Here is a 24,030-nt window from a genome sequence, read left to right as displayed (position 1 = left end):
CATCACCATTTGGTACGCTGCTGCCACGGCCAAGGACAAGGGCAGACTGCAGCGTGTCATTCGGTCTGCAGAGAAGGTGATCGGCTGCAATCTTCCATCTCTCCAGGACCTGTTCGCCTCCAGAACTCTGAGGCGTGCAGGAAAGATTATGGCTGATCCCTCCCACCCCGGACAGAAACTCTTTGAGTCACTCCCCTCTGGCAGGAGGCTGCGGTCCATCAGGACCAGAACCTCACGCCACAAGAACAGTTTTTTCCCGTCTGCTACTAGCCTTATCAACAAGGCCCGGAGACCCCCCCCGACACTCTGACTCCTCACACTCCTCCTCTGCCTCTACATGTCACATTATCATTACATCCTTTTTATGCGTTATATTAACGTCATTACTGTGTTCATTACTGTGAACTTTGCACTTTGCACTGTTACTCACTTCTGCCCAGTCATACTGCTCTTTACTGCTCTTTCTGCAGTGCTCTTTTTCATCTTTAAAAACATTTATATACTGTGTATATATACGTTTACTGTTCACTTTAGAAAATTTTGTATGCTTGTTATGCGCCAATGACACCAGAACAAATTCCTTGTATGTGCAAATCGTACTTGGCAATAAAGCTCTTCTGATTCTGATTCTGATTCTGAAAAAACAATTGTCGTGGAAGATACTCTGAGGAAACAGGAAGGAGGAATAAGTGTGATTTTTTTTTTGTTTTTCTTAATTAAGTTTCAGGTGTTTTCAGGAGGCCGTTGCTCAAAATGTGTGGAGGAAAGAAAAAGTGTACCCATGAGAAAAATATGCACAAAGAAACTTTATTACAAATTCTCATTCAAATGCTTCACATTTACACATTGTTCTTAGAATTTCCTTTTCAAATACTTTCCCATGTGTTACGTTATGTTCACCTGGGGTTGACGGAGTGCTCAGCAACACTTTCAGTTTTATAAACTAGCTATGAGAGGCTATCACACGCTTTAATAAGGTCAGGAATAAAAGGCATTCATTCATTCATGTTAGGACCAATTTTTCTCACACAAGGTCAGTGTCCACGAGAAACACGAGTGTGGAGAGCTGAATGTTCACAGTAAACTGCAATAAATCTAATTTCTAATCCACTATTTACCTCAACGAGTAAAGACAGGTCATATCCAGTGCGACTCCTGTATCAGGAAGCCAGATTGTCCAACTGTCCCCTGATCATACTTTCTCTAAGTGTCACTGACGAGTACACAATGGCTACTTTGCATAGCAGGAAGCATTAAATATTTGAAATTGAGACATGTACTGACTATTTCCAAAGAAAGGAAATGACTTAAAATCACACTAAAAAAAGGGAAGGTCTTCATGTTCAAATGGAAAGTTTTGTAATGACACAGCTGCTGTTTGGTGTCAGACAGTCTCATGATGAGTCAGCGTTCAGGCTTCACAGTAAAACATGTACAAAAACGTTCACTTTATAATCCTTTTTTAAAATCTATTAAACTCCTACCTATTTAATTACAAAATACAACAACCTCTTAAAAAGGGAGTCGTATCGAGTGCTTGCTTTGCAAACCACAGTTGATATATTTCCACAGGTCATAATATCAAATGAGTTCATGCCTTTACTGGTAACTTTATTAAAACGTGTGTCAGCCATAAATAAACACGTGGTTCAGACGGATCAAATGCAATATATTATATGAACAGTGTATAAATACCTCATTTACAAATGCATGTGTCACTCATTTAATTATGATTCCAACAACTTTAAATAATTTTTTTCATGGCAAGTATATTTGAAATAAAGCAAAGGCAGCAGTGTACACTGCCGTCAGTCACTTTTTTTTAAATCCTACACACATTTTCTTTCATGTGAGGATAATGTGCAATATTTATTAATCTTCAGAGTAGCTCTTAGTTTAATACTGCCACACTACTCTTCTACCCAAATATAAGCCAATATGCAAAACTTATAGCACCTGATATCATCCAAGAGCCACGCGACACTCCAGCGAATGTCCACATTTACTGGAGGCTCCATGGCCGTTTATCACATCAACAGTGAAGGTCAAACCGCAAGTGTTTATTTGTAAAATATCTGTCGTTAAGCTGCCACATAAAACGTACACGCTCTTTTTTTTTTATCTACAAAAGTATGAATCTGCACAGACTGTGAAATAAGCGTTCCACATTTATTCATATGTGTGGTCACTAGGGTTGCAAAATTGGAAACTTTCCATAGGAATTAACAGGAATAAACTGGATATTTTTAAAGTTGAAGGTTGGCAATTTAATGCAATTCCTCCATCACATGCCATGGATGTATTATAAGAACTGGATAGAGCACCTCCCTCTCTGGCATGTAGCTATGTTTGCACTTATGTTACAGTAACAAAGAAATACAACAATTTTCCTATAGATCACAATAGTAAAAATGAAACGCCTGTAAAACTGTTCACAGGACACCTCGAGACATTGACATAGGCATTTATAGATCTTTTAATTTGCTATTTTTTAGTTTCATTCTGGTAAAAACTTCCTATAGTCCATAAAAAGCCCTGAAAGATCTTGTTTCCCCCTCGAGTGACATCACAGCTGTGAAAACAGAATGACAGTTTCTTTAAAGTATCCAGAATTTCCAGTTAATTCTCATTAATGAATCCCATGGAACGTTTCCTAATATTAAGTATATTTCCCAAATTCCTGAACAAAAGTACCAATGGAAAGTTTCTGCCCCTTTGCAACCCTAATGGTCACCATTTCCTCTGAAGTCAACACATACACTCAATAAGGACGTTAAAGACTTCAGTGGAAGGAGAAGTGTGAATGAATAAAAAGGAGTCAATAAAACTGTCACCATTGTTGTTCTTATAACATTTCACACGTAAACTTACTCGTTTTGTCCCTTAAACAGAGCAGTGGATTAAAAAGGTCCTGCTGATTTTACAGAGGCTGGTGACTGTGAAGCTGCGGACACACAAGTGGCTCAAGAGATCTGTTTATCTGCAGATTGAAGTTGTCACTGCATTTGTGTGTTGCAATATTAGAAATATTGGCTAGTCCACATGAAGGTTTAAAACAGGGTGTCCTGCTTAAATCATTCTCATAGGTTAGGAAAATTAGAATTCAACGAATGCGATGGAAACAACATCCATGCTCTTCAGTCCATACAAAACATAACAAAAACATTCCAGAGTTTAAATGACGATAATTTAAGGCTTTGGCAGTCTGACGTACACTGGACCATCACCGATTTAGGACGTTAAATATTACTGCAACTAAAACCCTAGCTAGTTATATAAACACTGCCCAGTGCACCAAAAAAAAAAGGTCACATACTCTAATATTTGGCTAATTCCCGAACACAGATAAATATCGACATATCATGAAAAACTAATGCCACAGTGGATTGAAATAACAAGATATTCAAGTGTGTGACTTTTTCCTGGCAGGGCAGAGTATATGAGACAAGTTTAATGTCTCCTTTGATTCTCCTGAGGATTTCAGGCGAGAAAGTCTTCAGATTTTTATGTAATTGACGTAGGAAACTTTGAGAACATTCCTGTTTCAGATAAAGGTCAGTAAATAAGTTGATTCTTAAGATTGTAACTCGACTGCAAAGAAATAACCTGGACAAAGGGCTTGTAGCCATATGCATGACAGCTCTCTGTAAAGCAAATCAGTTCAGCAGACTGACGCACGTGTGCTTTCACATTAAGCTTTTCCTCGTGATTATAATATACAAACATATCAAGCTACTATGTCGGACAAAAACAGGGAAGCATCACAAATCAGTCACCATAGAGATTAATCCGGCGAAGTACCGGAAGTAAGCAAGGCCCCATTACTGAATCCAAGCTCCCAAAATAATGTACAATTTCCAGAACTCGTCTATAGTCAACTCTACAACTATCTTTTCCCCAACTCTTCATATTTGTATAAACCTAAAAAGAATTCTACCATCAATGACAGATATAGAGAACAAGCCATAATAACCACCATCGTCACTATCCAATCAGCCAATAACCATCACCCTGCATCACATGATCAACAGCCTTCAATTATGTTTTTAAAACTGTTTTCTAATCGTCTTTAATGGAAATACTAGACTGAGAACATTTCCACACGTCACTCAGGTGTTAGCGTTTCAGAAGGATTCTAGGGCTGGTCCTGGTCTTCATAGCTGAGGTAGTAGACTTGGTCTGCGAAAGGCCCTTTGTAGAGCCCTTGGAAGTGCTGGAAGAGCTACTGACAGTTGCACTGTCCTTAAGCAGGGCCTCTGCGCTACCACTGGAAGAGCTTTTTGCAGCACCTGTAAGCTCATGGATAGAGTAACTGCCGGCTGGTGAAGTGCACTTGGTAGCGTCCGTGTTAGTACCTTTGTTCGGTGCCTTTGCAGCGTGCTTGGCAGAATAAGTGCGTGGTTGGTCAGTGTGTGGGGATGTCACTGAGTTGATAGCAGCTTTACTTACTGTAGTCCTTGGAGTAGCAGCTCTGGCAACAGTCCTAGAATCTGTATTCCTAGTAACGGGCTTGGGGATTGTGGATGGAGTCGGCTGAATTCTCTGAAGCCGCTTTTCTCGCACATGTCTACATATGACCTCACTGACGGGGCGGAGGCTGCAGTGAGAGATGACGCTGGCAAAGTTGACCGTCTCTTTAGCAGGCTCCAGAGCAGCAACTCTCACCAAACTCAGTTGTGTAACATTCACCTTGTCCTGCAGGTCTTCACTGAAACAAGCACCCTTCTCACGTCTCATCTCTCCAACACGGCCACTTCTGTCTTGACGCAGGTCTTCATCGCTGCTACCAGTGGTTTTACCTGTATGGCTCTCATACTCCTTTTTAACACATTTACCACCAATGGCTTCCTTCTGTGGCATCTCACCAATATGGCAATGACTCTCCGGTGAGTTGTCACCGTTCTTGTACTGCAGTGTTCTGCTTTTCTTTGAGGAGTTCTTGTCCATAGCAACCTGATTAAGAGGAGTGGGGCTGGTGGGGTCTGGTGGAAGACCTCTCCTCCTCCTTGACATCCTCAGGACTCCAGGCTTCTCACAGGCCTGTGTGTGGACTGAGCCATTAGCCAGTGGTATCTGAGCTGGAGCACTGCTTGGGCTTTTTCCTGAGTTGTGGAGACTGTTGATGGTCTTAGGGTTGCTATAGTGCTTTGAGACTGTTCGTTGCTGGAGAGGAAGGTGCTGTTTTTGAGGCAGCTGCTGGTTGCTATGTCGGGAGAGGTGTGTTTTGCTGGTTTCCTGTGGTCTGATGTGAGGATTGCCTCTGGGTTTACAGGTATTGCTTGACCTTGTGCAAGGCCTCGCGGATCGTCTGCTGCCAACCCCTGAGCTAGACTTTAAGGGAGGGGCGGACCTCACGGAGGAGGTGTGTCCAGTCACCATGGTGACCTGCAAAAGAGGTAGATTATGATAGTGGAAAACAGTCACAGGGGGAAATTCTGCAAATAGGTGACCTCTTGTTCTTCACAAGTCAAACAGCAGTCAAACAGCAGTTAGAGAATATTTAGCTTCTGTAAAATATGATTAATGTTAAAGTAGCTAAAGAATCAATTATCAAATAGATGACAATTCATTTAGTAATTGATTAATAATCGATTTATTGTTGCAGTACTAGATATTGAAATGTTCTGGGAAGGATGATCAGACCTTTTTAGTCCTCCTGACCTGTAGGGCGAGCTGGCGGGGTCTCAGGAGGTGTCTCTCAGCTCCCCCTCTCCTGTCCTCCTTCGTCTCTCTCCTGCTCCTCCACCTCCTCCTCTGCCGTTCCTCCGCTCTCTCCCTCCTGCTCTCCCTGGCAGCTTGAGGGCAGAAGGAGCTGACAGCTGTCCTCCCTCTCAGAGGTCGAGAGTCACGCTGAACTGCAACAGCAGGACGGACAGTCACACACACACACACACACACGGGTACAGAGACAGACGTGTTAAAAAACACAAAGCTCCAAAATTCAGCTCGTCTTGGGCAGACGTACTCAGAGGACAAGTACCTGTTGTTTTGTTGAAAATGCTTGTTTTCTTTTCATCAACTGCAGTCCTGTGATTGGTGGAAAGACAGGAAGCAAGATGCTGAGTGACCTTCTCTCGTCCACTTGCCAAGAAGGCCATGTTGCTTGGCAACGCTGCTGAACCTGAAGTGTAAGGAGGAAAATGCTGTGATTGGTTTTGATGTGTGTGTGTGTGTGTTTTCACTAGATTCTCTTTGCCATAAGAATGAATGATTCATTGAGAACAAGCATGCAGCTCACCTCTCAAACAGAGAAAAGACAAGAAATCCTCAGTCTTGGGCCGACGTCGGGTCAGACAGTTGACTGCAGTCAGATGCTGGCTGTGGTTGCTCCGTGCTGATGTCATCAATGCTGGTGGTCCTGGTGAGCTGGGAGGGGACTGGGCAAATTTCCTCTGTGCTTGCAACCTAGGTCTACACACACACACAAGACATCTTGGTTATTTTCTTTTGGCAATCACACTAATACAGTTTATCCGTCTTCAAACAAGGAATTTGCAGCGTGGGTGTTGTCTCACAGTCGAGGCTGATTCACACAACACAACACAGTCTGAATGTTTGTTTTGACTATATATAGAGAACATGTAGAGCTGTCATCACACTTACTCTCTACCTTATTTGCCTAAGTGAATTATTTCTCTGTTATACCGAGCAAATAAACTAGGAAATATTCACATTTTTCATTGGTGACTGGAGAATAGAACAGGCATGAGAGATTACTGGACAATAGATTTGTTTGGGTCTGACACGTCTGCTTGACTGGAATGACTCGTGACACCTAAGTATTGTGTTTTCGACCATTAAATAAGTTAAACCTTGTCATCTCCATTAGGGTGAAACCCTCAGCAGCTGCTTCAGCAGCAGCAGCAACAGTGTCTCAGCTGCTGGGAACATACAAATCAGAACCATATGCTGTGTGTGTGTGTGTGTGGACACAGCCAGTTATTGTGCCTCTGTTATTAAATTGCCTATAAAGGCTGTGCAGGCACCGACTGCAGCAGGTGAGTACGAGTACAGCTGAACATGAACTTGTTCCTCTTTTTACCGCTTTATCCTCCACATGATGGTCACAGGGGAGCTGGAGCCACTCTTGGCTGACATAGGGCGAAAACTGTGGTACACGGAGACAACCAACCATTCAATCTCACACTCACACCGACAGTCAACTTAGAGTGTCCATTTAACCCGTATGTTTCTGGACTGTGGGAGGAAACCAGAGTAACGTGCACATGCAAACTCCACCGGGATGCTGATCTTCCAACAGTTTGGTCGTGGATGTGTAACTGACCTCTTGCTGGCAGGGTCATCCTTGTCACAAACAATGCTGGCAGGACGGCGCTGCGGAGGGCGTGTCTGTAATGTCCAGCTCCAACTGGGAGTGGCCGGCAGGAGGGACTGACGCCTGGTGATGCCATTAACCACGGAGCCTTCAGAGAACAGGGACAAGTTTACATGAAGCGGTTTTCTCACTGTGCTGATGCTGAATCATCTACACATACAGAGTCATACGATGTATACAAACACAAAAGGAAGTTCTTTGGTTATTGCATTGCAAAAAAGAACCAGTAAACAGTTTCCTAAGGAGTTAATGGTCTTTCAGGTCTTCTTCAATAGCACATGATGTCAATTTTGATAAATATGGTAAATATGGACAAAAGTATTTGGCCACACACCTGTTACGTATTGAACTCAGGTGTTTTTATCAGGCTTTGGTCTCTGCCCCTTATCTCCAAAGGAGGACAATCTTATCACTTCAGCAGACATTTTGGACAATGCTATGCTTCCAACAGTTTGAGAAAAGGCCCTTTTCTATTCCAACACGGACATGGTTTGACAAGTTTTATGTGGAAGAACAGAACTGGACTGCACAGAGCCCTGACCTCAACACCATCGAGCAAATTTGGGATGAACTGGAACAGAGATTGTGAGCCAGGCCTTCTCGTCCAACATCAGGGCCTGACCTCATAAATGCTCTACAGAAAAGACTTTGAGGAAATTCCTGCAAGACGTGTGGAAGCTGTTCTAGAGGACCAACACTATATTGAAGTACTGTATATGTATTTGAATACATCATTACAACATTAAAGAAAGAGGCTGTTGTAATGGTCAGGCATCCGAATGCTTTGGTCCAAATCATCAATGCTTCAAACTCTTATACTAAGACTACTAAGACATGCATTAAGCATTAGAGTGACCCTCATTCTAGTCTGAATAAAACAGTGACCATGTAAGTGCAAGCAGGATTGTGAAGTGACTAGTATGGCGGGGCCCTGAGAGTCGGCCGGGCCGGAGAACAGGGATTATCTTTGCATTCCAGCAGCGGAGCAGATTTACAGCTATGACTGAGACAAGAAGAGCAGGGATGGTACTGACCACTGAGCCGTGTGGGAGTGCGTGATCTCAGGGTCCTGGCCGGGACACGAGCGCTCAGCAGCGTCCTTGTGTTTTCACATTTGCAGCTGTTCTTCACTGAGTGTTTGTGCTCGGCACAGTGTGTGTGTTTTTCACGGTGTGTGTGTTTGGATTTTGGCATCAACAGGTTATTTTGTGTCGTGTGTGAGCGGAGTTTCCTGGTTGTGTTCTTCTGGAGCGCGTGTGTGTTTTCTCCAGTATTCTGAACACTGCGGGTAATTTTCCCCATGCACATTTTGGACTGTGCGTGCATGTTGTGTGTGAAAGTACATTTATTTTTTGGTGTGTGCGAGTCCTGAGACAAGTGGTTTGTTTTTTGCCCTTTGTTGGTGTGTTCGTGACGATGTATGTGTTTCGAAATGTGCATATTCTGTGAATGCCGTGTGTTTTTCTGTGTGTTGGTTTTCCGTGGCTTGTGTGCGACCTTTTGCTGCGCATGCGTCTTTTTCTGCGTGTGTGTGTTGGGGAGTGTCTGTGCCTTTTGCTGTCCATGAATGAGTGTATTTTTTGAAGCGCGTGTGTGAATGCGTGAGTGTTTGTGTGTGGTGCGGTGTGTGTCTCTGAATTCCCTGAGGGAGAGGAAAAGAACTTTGCGGACCAGGCGTTCTTCACACCACGGCATCCCATCACTGATGTCCTGCAAAAGAGGAAGACATTATAGTCACTGCAAACTGCTGTTGCTTGAATTAACTGATAAATAAACATATTAATTATCATGCTTTTATTTCTCATTGATACTATTTGTACTGGTATCATTTTTCCGATATCATTTGTCGTTATTGTTGTTGTCAAGTTGCACATCTACATATGAATGCAAAATACATCTATTGGACTGTCAGTTACGGCTGAAACAATTACTCAATTTATCTATTACTAAATTATTCATCAACTATTTTGATAATCAGTTTGAGGAGGTTTTATAGAATTAAAGCTGATTTTTCAGCTTCACAAATTTCTTTGCTCCATACAACAAAAAAATCTTTAAAAACTGATCATTATGGTTTATGGATGAAACAAGACATTTGAGAAGCAAACAACTACCCACTTAAATCGAGAAAGTAATCAACAGATTAATCGATTACGAAAATAATTGTTAGTTGCAGCCCAACTGTCAATTGCATAACTGTCCAACAGGTTGTCTGACACGCTTCAAACTGGGCAGGTGACTTGTTTAGGGCACCAGTGTGTGCCGTGCCAACTTTGACTTTGATTGAATAAGAAATGCAAGAAATATTGACGTCAATCTTCTACAAGAGCTGCTTCTAGTCTGATGCTGCTAACTGATTGTGTCTTATAAAAGAGATTTTAATCACAATGTGACCTTAAACAAAATAAAAGTTACGGATAAATTATACATAAATCATCAGCTTTGTTGATTATTCGCCCAAATAACATAAAAATAACATGAGTAACAGCAGAAGCAGTTGCATCTCTTACAGACTTGAAGGCAGTGAATTGTGATCTATTTAATGAATGTGGACAAACGTGTTTCTGTTTCAGGTGTGAACAAGAGAAAACCTGGCATAGATGTACTCCAGACTTACATATTTCTTCTTTATGATATTGCGTTTGGGTCTGTCTGTACTCATCTTGGCGCACGGACACTGAGCAGCACAGGAATCACAGAAGCCTTTGCTCTCTCTGACTGTTCAGGTGTAGAAATTCCACCACTCTGTCCTGGGGGGAAAAAAAGAAGGATTAGCAGATATATCCAGCCTCTAGGTGCTGTGAAGTGTTCTATGCTCAAAAAAAAAAGGCACCTTTTATTTCTAAAATACAAAATGTAATACAAGATGAGGGTCATTTATATGAAGTGTTGTTAAATGTTAACTGCCTCATGAACACTGGCACCAGACGATCGTAAATAACAAATTAAAAAATGCTTCAGACACACTCAGTCGGCGTGAGACTATTTTATTTTATAAAGAATTTAGGATTAAAAAAGGTACAGTAGGCAGGATTTGTTGGCATTATCGATCATTTCCTGTACATCTACTGAGAGCCCACCAAAGTCCCTGGAGAAAATCAGCGATTTTACATCACGACACACAGGAGTTTTTGAACCACTGCCGAATCCTTCAGCATTATTTTGTGACTGTGAGGCAGTGTGAATTAAATATGCTGAATTTCTATATGGTGTGGGACAGGGAACGGTTTCCAGATTAAGCTTCCTGTCAGAAAAAGAGCTCCCTAATGATGAGATAAGCAACTAAACTGTAGACGTAAAACTAGCACAGATTCTCTTTGGTGGCTAAAATCATTTTTTTTGCAGTGTCCCTGCTGACAGCCATGCTTTCCCATGAGAACTGACATACCACTGTGCTAGTTTGGTACCATGTCGACTGTATGTATTAATAGATGTACAGTAAAGCATCAACATTTGCGATTTGACCAGCACTGTGTCAGTTTTTTCAAACAGGAAGTTCACAGATGTCAACTGCAGCCAGCACTTATTGGACGACAGCAGCTGTCCTCTCATATTTGCTTTATGGTCTATTTTCCTCTAAATGGGAACATAATTTACAAAATTGGCTCAAGGATGGATCCAAGTCCAGGGGCCCTGAAGCCAAAGCCTTTGCCCTTCTATCCCAATATCTTTGCTACTATGTTATTCATCTCAATATTTTAAGACACCCAAAGCCAAATAATGTCCAGTTATGTTATGTTATGTGATATATCTTAATGAGCCCTTTTATCTCATGTCTTTATAGGGCCCCTTTATCACCACTGATGTCTTGATGGGCCCTCACTCAACTAACAAAGGTTAAGTTGTGTGGTGTATCTAATATTATACTATTGTCATTATTATCATAAGCACATTTGATTAGTGGGAGGAGGTTGAAAATCCAAATTTTGCACAACCTTTGTATCACTGTCGATTTGAGCGAGAGTGTGGGGGTAATGAGGGGGCCATTTTCCAGTCTGTGCTCAGGGACCCACTGCCTCAGGATCCATAATCCAAGACCTGAAACTAGTGATTGAGCCCCTTGACGCATCTGGAAAAGGTAAAACTCAAGTGAGAAGAAGTCGACTAATTTACCCACGGACTCCTACTCAGGTGTTTTGGCTGCCAACGGAAACGCCCCCTGGTGGCTAGCTGCTACTTCCGTCCTATTTCCTGGGCTTTCCGTAAAACCGGATGAATAAGTCAATTTGTCTTAACAGTACATGGTTTGTGCAGATTGGTTGTTTTGGTAACCTTCACAGCTTCAGCAAATGGTAAAGTCAATTCATTGCGTACTGAACCTTACTGCTTAATGAAAACAGGACATTTCTTAAACTATTTAACATTATAGTCTCTTTAAACTGTGTCTGCAGTAGCTGTCCAGCTTATTAAACATATCTGTTATCTGTTAACATACAGTGAAAACAAGCACACATCACATGTCAAGTACAGGACAAAGCAATGACTGCTGTCGATGCATCTGTTCTGCAGCGAGACGACGGAGCCGTCCAGCCCCGGCCTGCGCGCAGCCCGTCACCGCGTCCTCCTCACACGAACCCCCGACAACAATAACCGACCACCACCCACCTGCAGCAGGATGACCGGCGGCCTACATCATGAGCACACCGAGACCGACCGACCGACAGACTGCCCGGGGGAAGGCACGCGGACTCGCTTCCTCCACCGGCTCCGGTGAGCCGTTCTCCTCCTCACTGAGCCGCTCGGCTCGGCGGTGAACCCATGGGTGTTTCGCTTCCACCGGCACGGCTGTTCACCAAAGCGGTCACGTGAGGCACCGCTTCCGAACGACAGCCTGCTCCGGTGTCTTTCAGTGCGCGGCCATTGTTATCACCTCGGTCCCTCAGCTTCGCTCATTATTGTGAGTAGTCTACCACGTGACCCGGAAATCGGCTGAGCTCGACGCCTCCAGGCTCCGGTAGTCGTGATAAAGGTCCGGTATATGACGTTTAGCAGGGCAAATTAGCAGATAGTGTATTCACTACCCACAAAATATGATTGAATGCATTTAAAACAGCTTTAATTAATCCAATTAATCCTCTTTGAGTTTTAAAATCCTAAAATTAGCCTTTTGAATGAATTTGATGAAAGGGCCTTGCGTTGCAGTGGCTGCCATCTTGCGCTGCAATGTTGAATCTTGAAAATAAACACTAACAACACGTTTAAGTTTCAAGTTTGGGAACAAATAGTTTTGATAACAATGAATAATTTATAATTACAATACACGTTAGTTGTTTTACAGCTGGATATCTTCACAAGAGTGCTTCAAGGAGTGGGCGGATGGAGCCTTGTGAAGCTTTTGGCTTCTTCCTGATTGTACCAAAAACAAATTGAAACTTCAAAGCGTCAAACCAACGACCCCACGAGTGAAATCTAGTGGTCAGCTGTCAACAGCCACAAACTTCCAAATAATTCACACTTTTTGTTGATTCCAGTTCCAACACAAAAGCAATACGTTCTGTCTTAAGCAGCTGTATCTTCGTTCTAAGAATCGTTGGAAGTTTTGAAATGTTAGTTTGCTAATGCAATTTAGAAGGAATTTAATGTTTTTAAATGTGTTGTTCTGTTTCTAATTATAATTACTTGAAACATTTTTCAGATTGTTATGACATGTTTGTGCTGTGAAGTGAGATGACAGGTATTTTGGAAGGTATCAGAAGGTTTGTGAGAAGTTCTTTTGCAATTCAGTGGAAACCACTTACAATATGATGATCGTTTTCATTATGGGACTAATTCAAGATTTTATATACATATAAACACAAAGACGAGTACCTCAAATGTATTTATTCTGTAAAATCTCAGAGCCTGCAGATTACAAATACAAAGTGAATGCTGATACTATTGTGTTATTGCATCAGATCAAGAAGAAACGCTGGTGAGAATAATTATGCATAATGTATATGTGTACGTATTAACTATTTTTATATATTTATATATAAAAATATATATATATTTATATAGCCATTTTCTATTCTCAGATTCAAAAATTCTTGGTTTGACAACTGGATTTAATTATTATATCATGACTTGAAGTGAGCACTGAAGAGTGTTCATGTTTTAAATGGAATTTACTGTGGATGTAGCTGAGATTGGCACAGCACCCCACGACCCTCTGGTGGAGGATAAAGCGGTAGATGATGAGATGATGACTGTACTGTGAATGCCTCCTGGTGACGGTCATCAGCTGTGGACTCACTATAGATGTCTAAGAGTTCTTCTGTGGAACCTTCACAGTCACCTGACAACACACAGACACAAACACTAGGCTCACACTCACGGATAAACAAGACAAGAATAGTTAGTTGGCAATTTATCACCGTGAATAAGCAATAATTCATGTCGACTACACAGTTACACTATGTTTTCTTATCCCTTTCCCATCTGTACTTGTCATTGTTTGGTGGGTTCCCACACGTGATCTAAAGAGTAACTTTTGTGAACATTTGCATTCACATATACAGAAGAAAGAAGAACACTACATGTCATCACAGCAGCAGAAGATACACACCACACAGCAAGTGGTGAAACTGGATGATTGACCTACATATTGTTAATTTAAGCCCTTGGTGCAGTATGTTTGGGTCAGATTGAACTCAGTCCAAGACCTTTGATGTGAACGAAGGAACCAGACACTCGTGTGCTTGAAATAGATAGTCGTGGACTGTTTGCAAGTAAACTCTAGAGTGATTCATCACTGGTTGTGAACTGTACCTGCACCTCCACAGCCTTTGTGTTCTCACCCACATCTCCCAATGAGGAAAAAGAGAAAGATGGGAGGACAACTGTCCACACTCTGTGTCTGGGAGGTCCCAACTTTTCCTCCTCCACAGGTAAACTAGCACATTGACCAAGAAGCAAAGCCACTGACTACAGTTCAGGACTCACTTGCCTGTAGCCGAGGAATGCTATGATGTGGCAGCGCTGAGGTTCACTGAAGAAAGAGTTGGGACCTCACTGACCTGGAGGACGGCCACCATTCATGAGTCTTTAACTGTGTTCCAACTAAAGGCCTGTGCATACTACGCAAGAACAGAAACATTTTCATTTTCATTTCATTCTTTTTCTCGAGGTGTCAAGAACAAAGTTAGTTCTGGCCAGGACAGTTCATACTTCACCAGAAACTCAAGTGAAAAACTCCTGGGAAGTCCTCATAGGGAATGACAACATTTCTGCAGTAACCACGCCCACTTCAAATTTCTGGCCAATCAACTCCCAAATGAGAGAGAGAGAGAACACATTTCTCTGTTCTTGCGGAGTATGCACAGGCCTTTAAGAGTGGTTCTCCTGGTTCTCTCAGCTCTTCACTGGGGGATGTAGATGAGCATCATCATCACCAGAGTGGCTGCTGATGCTCCATTTTGCAGAGGTTTTTTTTTTTTTTTAAACCAGCCTACATATCCAACCAATAACTGAATGGTATTTCTGTGCACATGACTTCATGCACATGACACATGACATGAATTTATAGTGTGAATGTGAACTCAACGAGCTAAAAGTTAATGCACCCTTTGCAGATAACAGCGGTATACATTTAGTTATTACCGTTTTGACTTCTGTATAGTTGTCCAGACCGTACTCTCCGAGCTCTCTGCCGTTGCCTGAGGCCTTGTAGCCTCCAAATGGAGCCTGAGCCCCAAACACGTCATAACAGTTAATCCTGGAGAACACGCACACACACAAACAAAGAGAGAGATTAGTCACAATTTGGAAATATAAAATATTCTGTTTATGGGAGAAAGAACATCTATAACAAAATGTTGTTATTTAATCATTATTTTAATATTATTACAAATAAAATCTCCATTTATTTGATTGTAACTGCTGCTGTGATACTTTATCTTAAACTTTATTTGACAGTCAACACCACTGCCTGGATTCACAAAAACAATAGCTAATGATGCAGTGAGAGGCACCAGAACAGCACAGGATAGAGGGATTTGAATTACCTGTAATTCTTCCCAAACTTAATTTTCTATCTATATCTAATGTTGTCTTTCTGTAAAATGCCTCGGATAGTATTCATTCATTCATTCATTCATTCATTCATTCATTCATTCATTCATTCAGTGATTTCAGCAGTACCACTCTCACCAGACTGTGCCGGCACGGAGACCACTGGAGATGTAGTTGGCCTTATCAATGTCCTTAGTAAACACAGCGGCTGCCAGACCATATTTAGAGTCGTTGGCTCTTGTCAGCACCTCCTCCATTGTTTTAAACTTGAGGATCTGCATCACTGGACCAAAGATCTGCAAGAGAACATGTGACAACACTTTTACTCCAGCACGTTCAGTCACACAGCCACAGTGTAGGGCTGCAACTAAGGATTATTTTCCTTATTGATTAATCAAGTACTTTTTTGGTCCAAGAAATATCAGAAAATGTTGAAAAACGTTGATCCGTGTTTACCAAACCTGGAAATGATGATGTACTCAAATGACTTGTTTTGTCCACAAACCAAAAATATTCGGTTTTAATTATTTTTTGAAACCTGAACATATTCACATTTAAGAAGGTAAAAAAAGGTAATCGCTGCAGCCCTACTACCGTGCATCAATAGTTACAGGCTTGCCGATTCATTGCCTACATACAGAGATGTGGAAACTCAGGACTGTGTGAACAGTCCACAAACAGAGGATTTTATCCAGCCCATGAGGCATTTCATGGGGGTAAAAACATACATTTAAAAAGCAGTCTCTTGAGATGGCTCTCACTTATAAGGAAACCGTGTTTACTGGCAAGCACTGATTTGATGTTTTTATATTTCAGGCCAATCTCAAAATAAAACTTTTTTCCCATGTCCCTTTAGGGCAGATTAAGTATGTGGATAGAGGAATATTTATTTTAGTTTTACATTGTGACATAGGGTGTGTTGTTCAACATGTTATATACAGTAAATACATTCAAATTAAAAATAGAAATAACCCTAACCCAATAATATTAATCTTCAGTACTATCCTACCTCCTCTCTGGCAATGGTCATGTTGTCCTGGACATCTCCAAACACAGTAGGCTGGATGAAGTAGCCTCTGTCGGCAGCCACTCCACCTCCACACATGAGCTTGGCTCCCTCTCTCTTCCCGCTGCTGATGTAGCCCAGAATCTTGCTGAATTGCTCCTGATCTACCTGTAGAGGTGGTGACACAGCAACACCATCAGCTGTGTGGGGAGCCGAGGCACCCAAGAGTTGTAGTGAAGTAAGTTTTTGTATTTAAAAGGGTTCAGTGAGTTAGAACGGTGAGTTTGCAGACCGTGACAAAGAGAGGACTCATCTTTCACACACTGGATCTTTAATAGATTAAACGATAATGAATGATTTCTTTGTGATGAAGTGTGTGAGTGTGTGTTACCTGGGGTCCCTGCTCGGTATTTAAGTCAAAGGGATTTCCCACCACTCGTCTCTTTGCACGCTCAACACTGCGCTCCACAAACTCATCGTAGATGTCTGCCTGGACATAGGTGCGAGAGCCGGCACAGCAACACTGGCCTTGGTTGAAAAACAGAGCAACGTGCGACTGCTCCACTGCGTCTTCCACTGTGAGAGGAAAAGACAAAAAAATGTTTTACCTTTCGTAAGAAAATCCCTCGTTGTCATTTGAATTATCAAGCTAACAAAAATAGAACAGAACCTGTAGAAGTATTCTAAATATTTTTCTACTTTCTCTCCATTATATTACATATACTGTATATTCCCTCACAGTCTTTAGTGGCTTCATCCAGGTTCTTCTACTAATGTCAGTGTGAAAGGAGGTGCCAGTGTAAAACAAACACAGCTGCACATGCAAACACATACGGTTGGCGTCAGACATGATGATATTGGGGCTTTTTCCTCCCAGTTCCAGAGTGACTTTCTTCAGGTTCGTGCTGCCTGACGCCTGCTGGATGAGATGACCCACCTGAAAGAAAAGACATAGCTCATATTATTTTACTGATGGAGACAGACGTTATGACATTATAATAGTTGTGTCTTCGTCATCTGCAGCTACTGCTCTTCCGACTGGAAAAGAAAGTGTGATCGCATAATACCAGTTTTGTCTGTCTGGTTCAGGACTGATTTTAAGATTTCACTGCTTGTTTTTAATGTTTTAAATGGTTTGGTCCTAACCTATACGTTGGATGCATGTCCAGACTCCTGCCACAGTAACAAGATCATCCAACCTACTTATGTCTGTTCCTAGAACAAGGTGCAAAACCTGAGGTGACTGAGCCTTTTCAGTGGCTGCCCCCCGTCTATGGAATGGTTTATCTTCTCATGTAAGAGCAGCCCAGACTCCGTAAACCTTTAAGTCCATGCTGAAAACACACCTCCTCTCCTTCTGCCATGTTTTTGTTGTGCCTGTGCAGCACTTGGGTCAACTAAGGTTGTTTTAAATATGCTATATAATAAGTGTGTATGAAGCCACAGTGAACATTTATCTTTGAAAGCACACACACACGTTATTGATATTTCTCAACAAAATAAAATGATACGACCGGAATAAAAACTAGTATTTTCTAACTATAATAATAAACAATCTGGTTGTCCATCACTGATCTCCACAAAGCCGTAACATTCCTGTGGCTGAAATTCAACCAGTTGCGGATGCTGCCCGCTGACCAAAGGGCAAATGTACAACATGTGAAGTCCCGCCTGTTAACTGCACAGCAGCCGGTAACGGAGGACCCAGATGACGGGAGCCAGGAGACGGGCGCTGCGTCAACAGCAGCCGCTCCCGCTGCAAAGAAAACACCGCGCTTTCGATCAATGGGAAAATGTATTTAAACATACTTTCAAGGCGGCCGCCATTTACTATCTCCAGCAGATCTTCTTCTTGCAACCGTGACATGTGACCGAGTCAAGCATCTTGACAAGCGTCAAGAGTGAGTCATAGACATATGTGGCGGAGAGAATCTGGTAATTTTCCAAAATAAAACATTGTTTAGAATCAGATAATAAATAAAACGGAAATAATGTAAGTTATGTATTCTTTCCCAGGGGTTGGGGACCACTGTGTTAGGTTAATTTAAATAAAGGAAAACAAATTTGAACTAACTTGTGAAGGCAGGAGTGGATCAACCACTCTCAAGTGCTATGATGTAAAATTGTGTATTTTCTCTATGGACTTAGCCAAATGCCAGTTAAATCCATCAACTCCACATCGCTCTCTCTGTGTTTCTCAGTATAGCAGTGTTTAGATCTTGAGATTCTCACGCTGCACACAGGAAGTGATTTTTTTTATGACAAAGACAGATGGTAATTTGACTGAAAACACAAAGACGTGTCCACAAAAGGTTTCAGAGGTGAATTCTACAGCTCAAAATCCCTGTCTCTCAGCGGTTTAATGGAACTAACGTGTCTTGTCCCTGCCTGCCACTGTGCGGCAGCTGTATACACACAAACATTCCCTCAGTCAGGTCTGACTGAGGCTGCGTATGTTGTTTGTATAGTATTGTTTCTGTTCACAAAGAAAAAACACAGGGAGAATTATTAAATCATCAAGTTAAACACTGCAGCTGTTAAATCAGTTTCCCCCCACTGGCAGCTTAATGTGCCATGGTAATAGCCAGTTTGCTATGTAAATATTCAACTGTATTTACCAGTTTCAAAATAAACCTGCAAATCTTGTGTACTTCACCCAGAGTGTTTTAAAAGGGTTGCTGAACTGTACTTGTACTTGGACAAGAATAAACAGGAAAACACCAGTATATTTTGGACGAGATAAAGGTCTCAAGGTGACGCTCTGGAATGATGTGGATTTGAAGGGATCGCGGAAAACTGTTGGCTAGAAACAGACATGGCCAAATGTGGGGTTGTTTTGGCACCAGCCTAACAGTATAAATATATGGTTGCTTATCCGTAGAAAGTTCATTTAACTATTTCAACAGCTCAGTTGTTGTGTTGAGTGAAGCCCTGTTGTCTGTGTAACACAGAGCAGTCTCCATCGACCTGACCTAACCCTTTCATACCAGGCCTGATCATGTGATGCTTTGTGCTTAAAGTCACAGTTGTAAAGCTCTGATGAGTCACTGATGTAATGTTCTCTGCTCCACGAGACAATCCAGATCTTCTGGCGTCACTTTTGGGAGTGCTCAGCCATTAGTTGACATTTTGTTTACTTGCTTGCAGGCTTCTGCAAACCCAATGTTAAATATCTTGATGCATTATCACTAAACTCTGAGTCTGCCTTTGCATGTGAGGGCTGTTCAGACCCATACAAAAAGCTGTATTCATGCTGTATTGATACAAGCACCATGGACTAATATATGTCCCATCTTTGAAAGTTATGAATCAGTTTGATGAAGCTGATATGTTGTTATGAACACCTATCTCTCAGTCCTCTTGATCAGAATTTATTTTTTTATGTTTACATGGCATATTTTTATTCTGATTACTTGTGTCCATGTACACTTAGGCAGTGTCTTCAAACAAGGTGATAGCAGCTACCACAAGTGTTAAGCTTGCCTGCTTTAGCTCCCAGACAATGGATAGGAAGCACAGTGGAGGTTCCGTTCTCTATGGCTGAAGATGTAGCTACTTAGGGTTGAAGTGATGAACACACAGACACATCATTTACTCAAAAAAGAAAGAAAAAAGCAAGAAATTGTTCCTACCTCTGTGGATCCAGTGAAAGCCACTTTGTCAACGTCCATGTGTCTCGCAATAGCAGCACCTGCTGAAGGTCCCATGCCAGACAGGATATTCACAACACCTTCAGGGAAACCCACCTGAAAGGAGAACGACGTCAGCCAGAGGTGAGGAAATGGTGGTTATACATCCCTCTGCAGTTAACTTACTACTCATGAGAAACAACAATGGCGAAAAGTAAGAATATGAGATGTATGACAGGGGTGAACAAAACTAAAAACTGCCCTGAGAACATTTCAGAGTAAATAAAAAAACACTGTTCCTTTGAGTAGCATTTGTGATTATTTGAATTTTTGTGGAGTGTAAATGGGTAAAGAAACAAAGTACCTCTTTAATCAAGCTGGCTACATAGAGCGCTGTGAGTGGTGTCTGCTCTGCAACCTTCATCACCACAGTGTTACCAGTTGCAAGTGCAGGGCCAAGTTTCCAGGCCTGCATCAGAAGAGGGAAGTTCCACTGCAGAGAGAGAGGGAGAGAGAGAGGGAGAGAGAGAGAGAATGTTTGAATTTTTGTTCCTCAACTGTTTTTCTGCACAGACACAGTTTGCACTATGTTTCACTGACACTTCCTCAAGCTCAGGATGCGTCAGTGCCGATCAAACCACACCGTGAGCTCACATTTCTATTCTCCTTTATGAATGTTTGATAATAGATATGGACTGGAGGGTTCAGCCAATACATTTGACCATCAATCTTATCGTGACATTTGTGCTGACAAACAGCAGGAGCAGAACAAATATTTGACTCAGTCTTGAGGGTGGTGCAGTTAAAAATGGAAAAACATAGCACATGCACATAGAGTAAAAGAAATTTAAAAGCGTTATAGATCGATTCAAAAAAAGACCCTGTAGTGCTAGGCTGTGAATCTTTGTGGCCCTCACCGGAATGATCTGTCCACAGACTCCGATGGGTTCATGTCTGGTGTAGCAGAAATAATTTCCGTCAATGGGAATGGTCTTTCCCTCCCATTTGTCAGCCCAGCCTGCATAGTACCTACATAAAAAACACACACACTTGGTTTAAAGCTCAAAGTAAAGCTACTTGGTCTCATCTAGGAGATTCAGAACATTCAGATCCAAAGAAACTGCAGACGTTTAAGTGCAAATAACACACTAAATAAGGCAAATTACCTGAGACATTTGACAACAGTGGGCACATCCACGCTGTAGGCATCAGAGTAAGGCTTCCCGTTATCAAGTGTCTCCAGCTCCTGTGGTAACAACACAACATCGGTTCAGCATACATTGTAATTTTATATATATATATATATATATATATATATTTATTTACATATACTGTACATACCATTTGTTTTCAAAGCCAAACCACCTCCATGCGAGTGAGGAGGATCCACGTGTTAACAGTGTATCATGTGATGGCGCAAGATTGACTTACAGCAAGATAGGCAGAGTCCCTCTCGATGGCATCGGCCAGTCGGTTGAGCAGAAGGCCACGTTGAGAAGCGTCCATCCGTCGCCACGGTGACCCCAACTTGAAGGCATTTTGTGCTGCCTTCACTGCCTTGTTTACGTCTGCCTGGAAATATATACAACATGATTCATTGAGGCAATTTTAAAAGGAACATCTCTGCAAGGACGGTGCAGGTTTAAGCACATAAGTTCAATAAAGATTGATTTAAAGAGAAAAATGTGCACATCAAAAGTGCTCACAGATTTCACTGTGCTTGTATTCAGGGTGTTTTTATTTTTTAAATCATCTGCTAATTTTCTAATGATGTTATTTTTCCATTAATTTCACAACCCCATGATAATATAACAGCCCCATGGGTGTGAACATCAAGAAAAGCCCTGACATTAACATTGATTCGGCGAGATCCATTGTCATATACAGTCTGTAGGAACAGATAAAAGGTTCAGGTAGAATTCAGCAAGAAATATGTGATTGCAGAGTGAAAAAAACAAACAGTTAGTATCTCAAGTAAAAAGTAACGTACATCAGATTCACACAGTATTAGCGTATGTTGTTCATTCACTGCACCGTCACAGGTGCAGGTGAGGCAGCTGTTCAGAGGACACTCACCTCATCAGCCTCTGCCACTTGACAGATGACTTCACCTGTAGCTGGGTTGATGGTGGGGAACATCTTCCCACTCGCTGCATCGTGCCACTCATTGTTAATAAACAGCTGAAACATTATGAACAAACAAATGGAGCGTTACATTTGGTTTCCACTTATTTTTTTAGCAGAAAAAGACAACTATGTGCTGTGGACCAGACTTAGGGCAAGAATGACGGTGTTAAACAAAGTCTCATTATAAAAAAAGAGCCAAAATCAGCAAAAGAAAAACATCAAACATGAAACATGATAAGGCATTTATTGCTTTACTTCTCCGTTGTTAGAATGCATTCTGTGCAGAGAAAACCAGTAACAAAGGTTAAATCAGCAAAAAGCATTTTAGCTGAGTCATGTTTGAGCTGTTCATTTCTTTTGAAAGAGAGAACAATATTTGTGACACAGTTGAAGAATTAGATCTTTGAAATGACTCATAGTGATTTTCAACATATTCATAGTTCATAAATGGTCTGAAAATCCGACTAATATCGATATCATTAGTTTGTGGTGTCACAAAAAGTGGTATTGTCCCATCCCTAGTTGTTTACTCATTTCCAGAGATATTCCCACAACAGAGGAAGCTGGGATTCAAAAAAATAATAAAATTGACAACAAAGTTGAAGTCAAAGTCATAAAAGCCCTACACTGCTCTGTACCGTGTTTGGCCACTAGAACATGTGGGAACTGGTCAAAATATTCAGCCAGTCTTTGGTAATGACGGTAGTAGATGGAGGAGCACGGTGTAAGCTTAATGAGTAACCTGACAGGGCCTTACTAACTGACAATTACATAAATCCTGTTTGAACTGACAAGGATTGCGCAGCACCTTTTAGTCTGGCTTCATTTTCCAGAGTCTGGGTGCAGAAACTTAGTGACGTCAACGTTCACATCAAGTTCACAAGGGACACAATTAAAAAAAAACAACTGTTAATGAACGCGCCGAGCAACCGTGATAAGGCGCTCGGTTCGATTTCTATCGCCGTTAATGCTTCAAAAATACCGCGAGCCAGTGATTATTGACATATTGCCCTGCATTTATGAGCAACAACGATATCACAGTTTCCTGAAAACGTCACGTTTGCTTTTTTGCTTTTCCCAGTGTCCCACGCTCGAGCAAAGTAGTACCTTGTTGTAATGGACCTCCGGTTTGCCGCTCGGTGCTGGAATGGCGGCGGCGGAGAAGGGACGTAACGACAAGCGACTCAGTCCGGGGACTGTCCGAGCAAAGACACGCTGCATGGTTCTTCTGATTCTCCGTCTGCAAGTGCGAGCTCTAACGCCTCGGAGCTCCACAACGTTATCTCAGCTCACACACTGTTCCACTTTTGCTGTGTTCCGTTGCCGCGCAAGACCGATAGAGGGCGCTGTTGTATCGTGCATACAGTGAGTGTAGAGCAGGTGTATCTGGCAGTCTTGTATAAAGGACCTAAAAGGGATCCTTGAGTAAAAGTACCTTACCAGAAAATGACTTTGGTAGAAGTTGAAGTCACTTGGACAACATTCTCCTCTCTGAGACCACCGTCAGAGAGTACAACTCCACCCCCACAACGTTACTGGCTTTGCGTTGTCTGTTTGCACCAGCGACCCTAAACCTGGGTTGGTCCGTGTACGTTTTGACCGTTGGTTTTTTCCTTTAAACCATTTAACAACAAAACGGAAATACCATCGTTTTGTTGTCAAAATCAAAAAACGAGAAATGAGAAAACCAAATTAAAATAAACGTGCCGATTTAGTTTTTTTGACTATTTATTTTGCCATTGTTTCTGTCTGAGGAACGAAGTGAAGGACAGGAAGTCAGGTAACCCAAAAGTAAAAGCAAATACTTCAAAATAAAAGCCAAGCGGATAGCAAATAATAGCCAGCCAGCCAGACAGACAGACAGATAGATAGATAGATAGTGATGTTTACCCTCGCTACCACTAGGTGGCAGTATGATAGTATTTAATTGTATGCCTGGTTTG

The 24,030-nt window shown here is 41.8% G+C and overlaps 2 protein-coding genes across 2 annotated transcripts; both read right to left on the bottom strand.

Moving 5' to 3' along the window:
* Window positions 1–791: 791 nt before the first annotated feature.
* LOC122774376 (protein Jumonji-like) lies at window positions 792–7,465 on the bottom strand. Its single transcript, XM_044033559.1, has 5 exons — window positions 7,286–7,465; window positions 6,239–6,411; window positions 5,981–6,121; window positions 5,644–5,855; window positions 792–5,385 (listed from the first exon to the last, which is right to left on the bottom strand). The coding sequence occupies exons 2-5, from the start codon at window positions 6,342–6,344 to the stop codon at window positions 4,117–4,119; spliced, it is 1,728 nt and encodes a 575-aa protein (XP_043889494.1). The 5' UTR covers window positions 6,345–6,411; window positions 7,286–7,465; the 3' UTR covers window positions 792–4,116.
* A 5,676-nt stretch (window positions 7,466–13,141) lies between these two features.
* LOC122774375 (aldehyde dehydrogenase, mitochondrial-like) lies at window positions 13,142–23,872 on the bottom strand. Its single transcript, XM_044033558.1, has 13 exons — window positions 23,195–23,872; window positions 22,037–22,141; window positions 21,392–21,532; window positions 21,127–21,206; window positions 20,878–20,989; window positions 20,325–20,453; window positions 19,964–20,077; window positions 17,166–17,268; window positions 16,723–16,907; window positions 16,335–16,499; window positions 15,464–15,621; window positions 14,915–15,029; window positions 13,142–13,610 (listed from the first exon to the last, which is right to left on the bottom strand). Exons 1-13 carry the CDS (start codon window positions 23,306–23,308, stop codon window positions 13,578–13,580), a joined length of 1,554 nt encoding a protein of 517 aa, XP_043889493.1. The 5' UTR covers window positions 23,309–23,872; the 3' UTR covers window positions 13,142–13,577.
* Between the last annotated feature and the right edge of the window lie 158 nt (window positions 23,873–24,030).

This window comes from Solea senegalensis, linkage group LG9 (genome assembly GCF_019176455.1).
Source record: "Solea senegalensis isolate Sse05_10M linkage group LG9, IFAPA_SoseM_1, whole genome shotgun sequence".
NCBI classification, from domain to species: domain Eukaryota; kingdom Metazoa; phylum Chordata; class Actinopteri; order Pleuronectiformes; family Soleidae; genus Solea; species Solea senegalensis.
The sequence above is the reverse complement of the archived record's forward strand: the minus strand, read 5'-3'. Positions and strand labels throughout refer to the sequence as shown.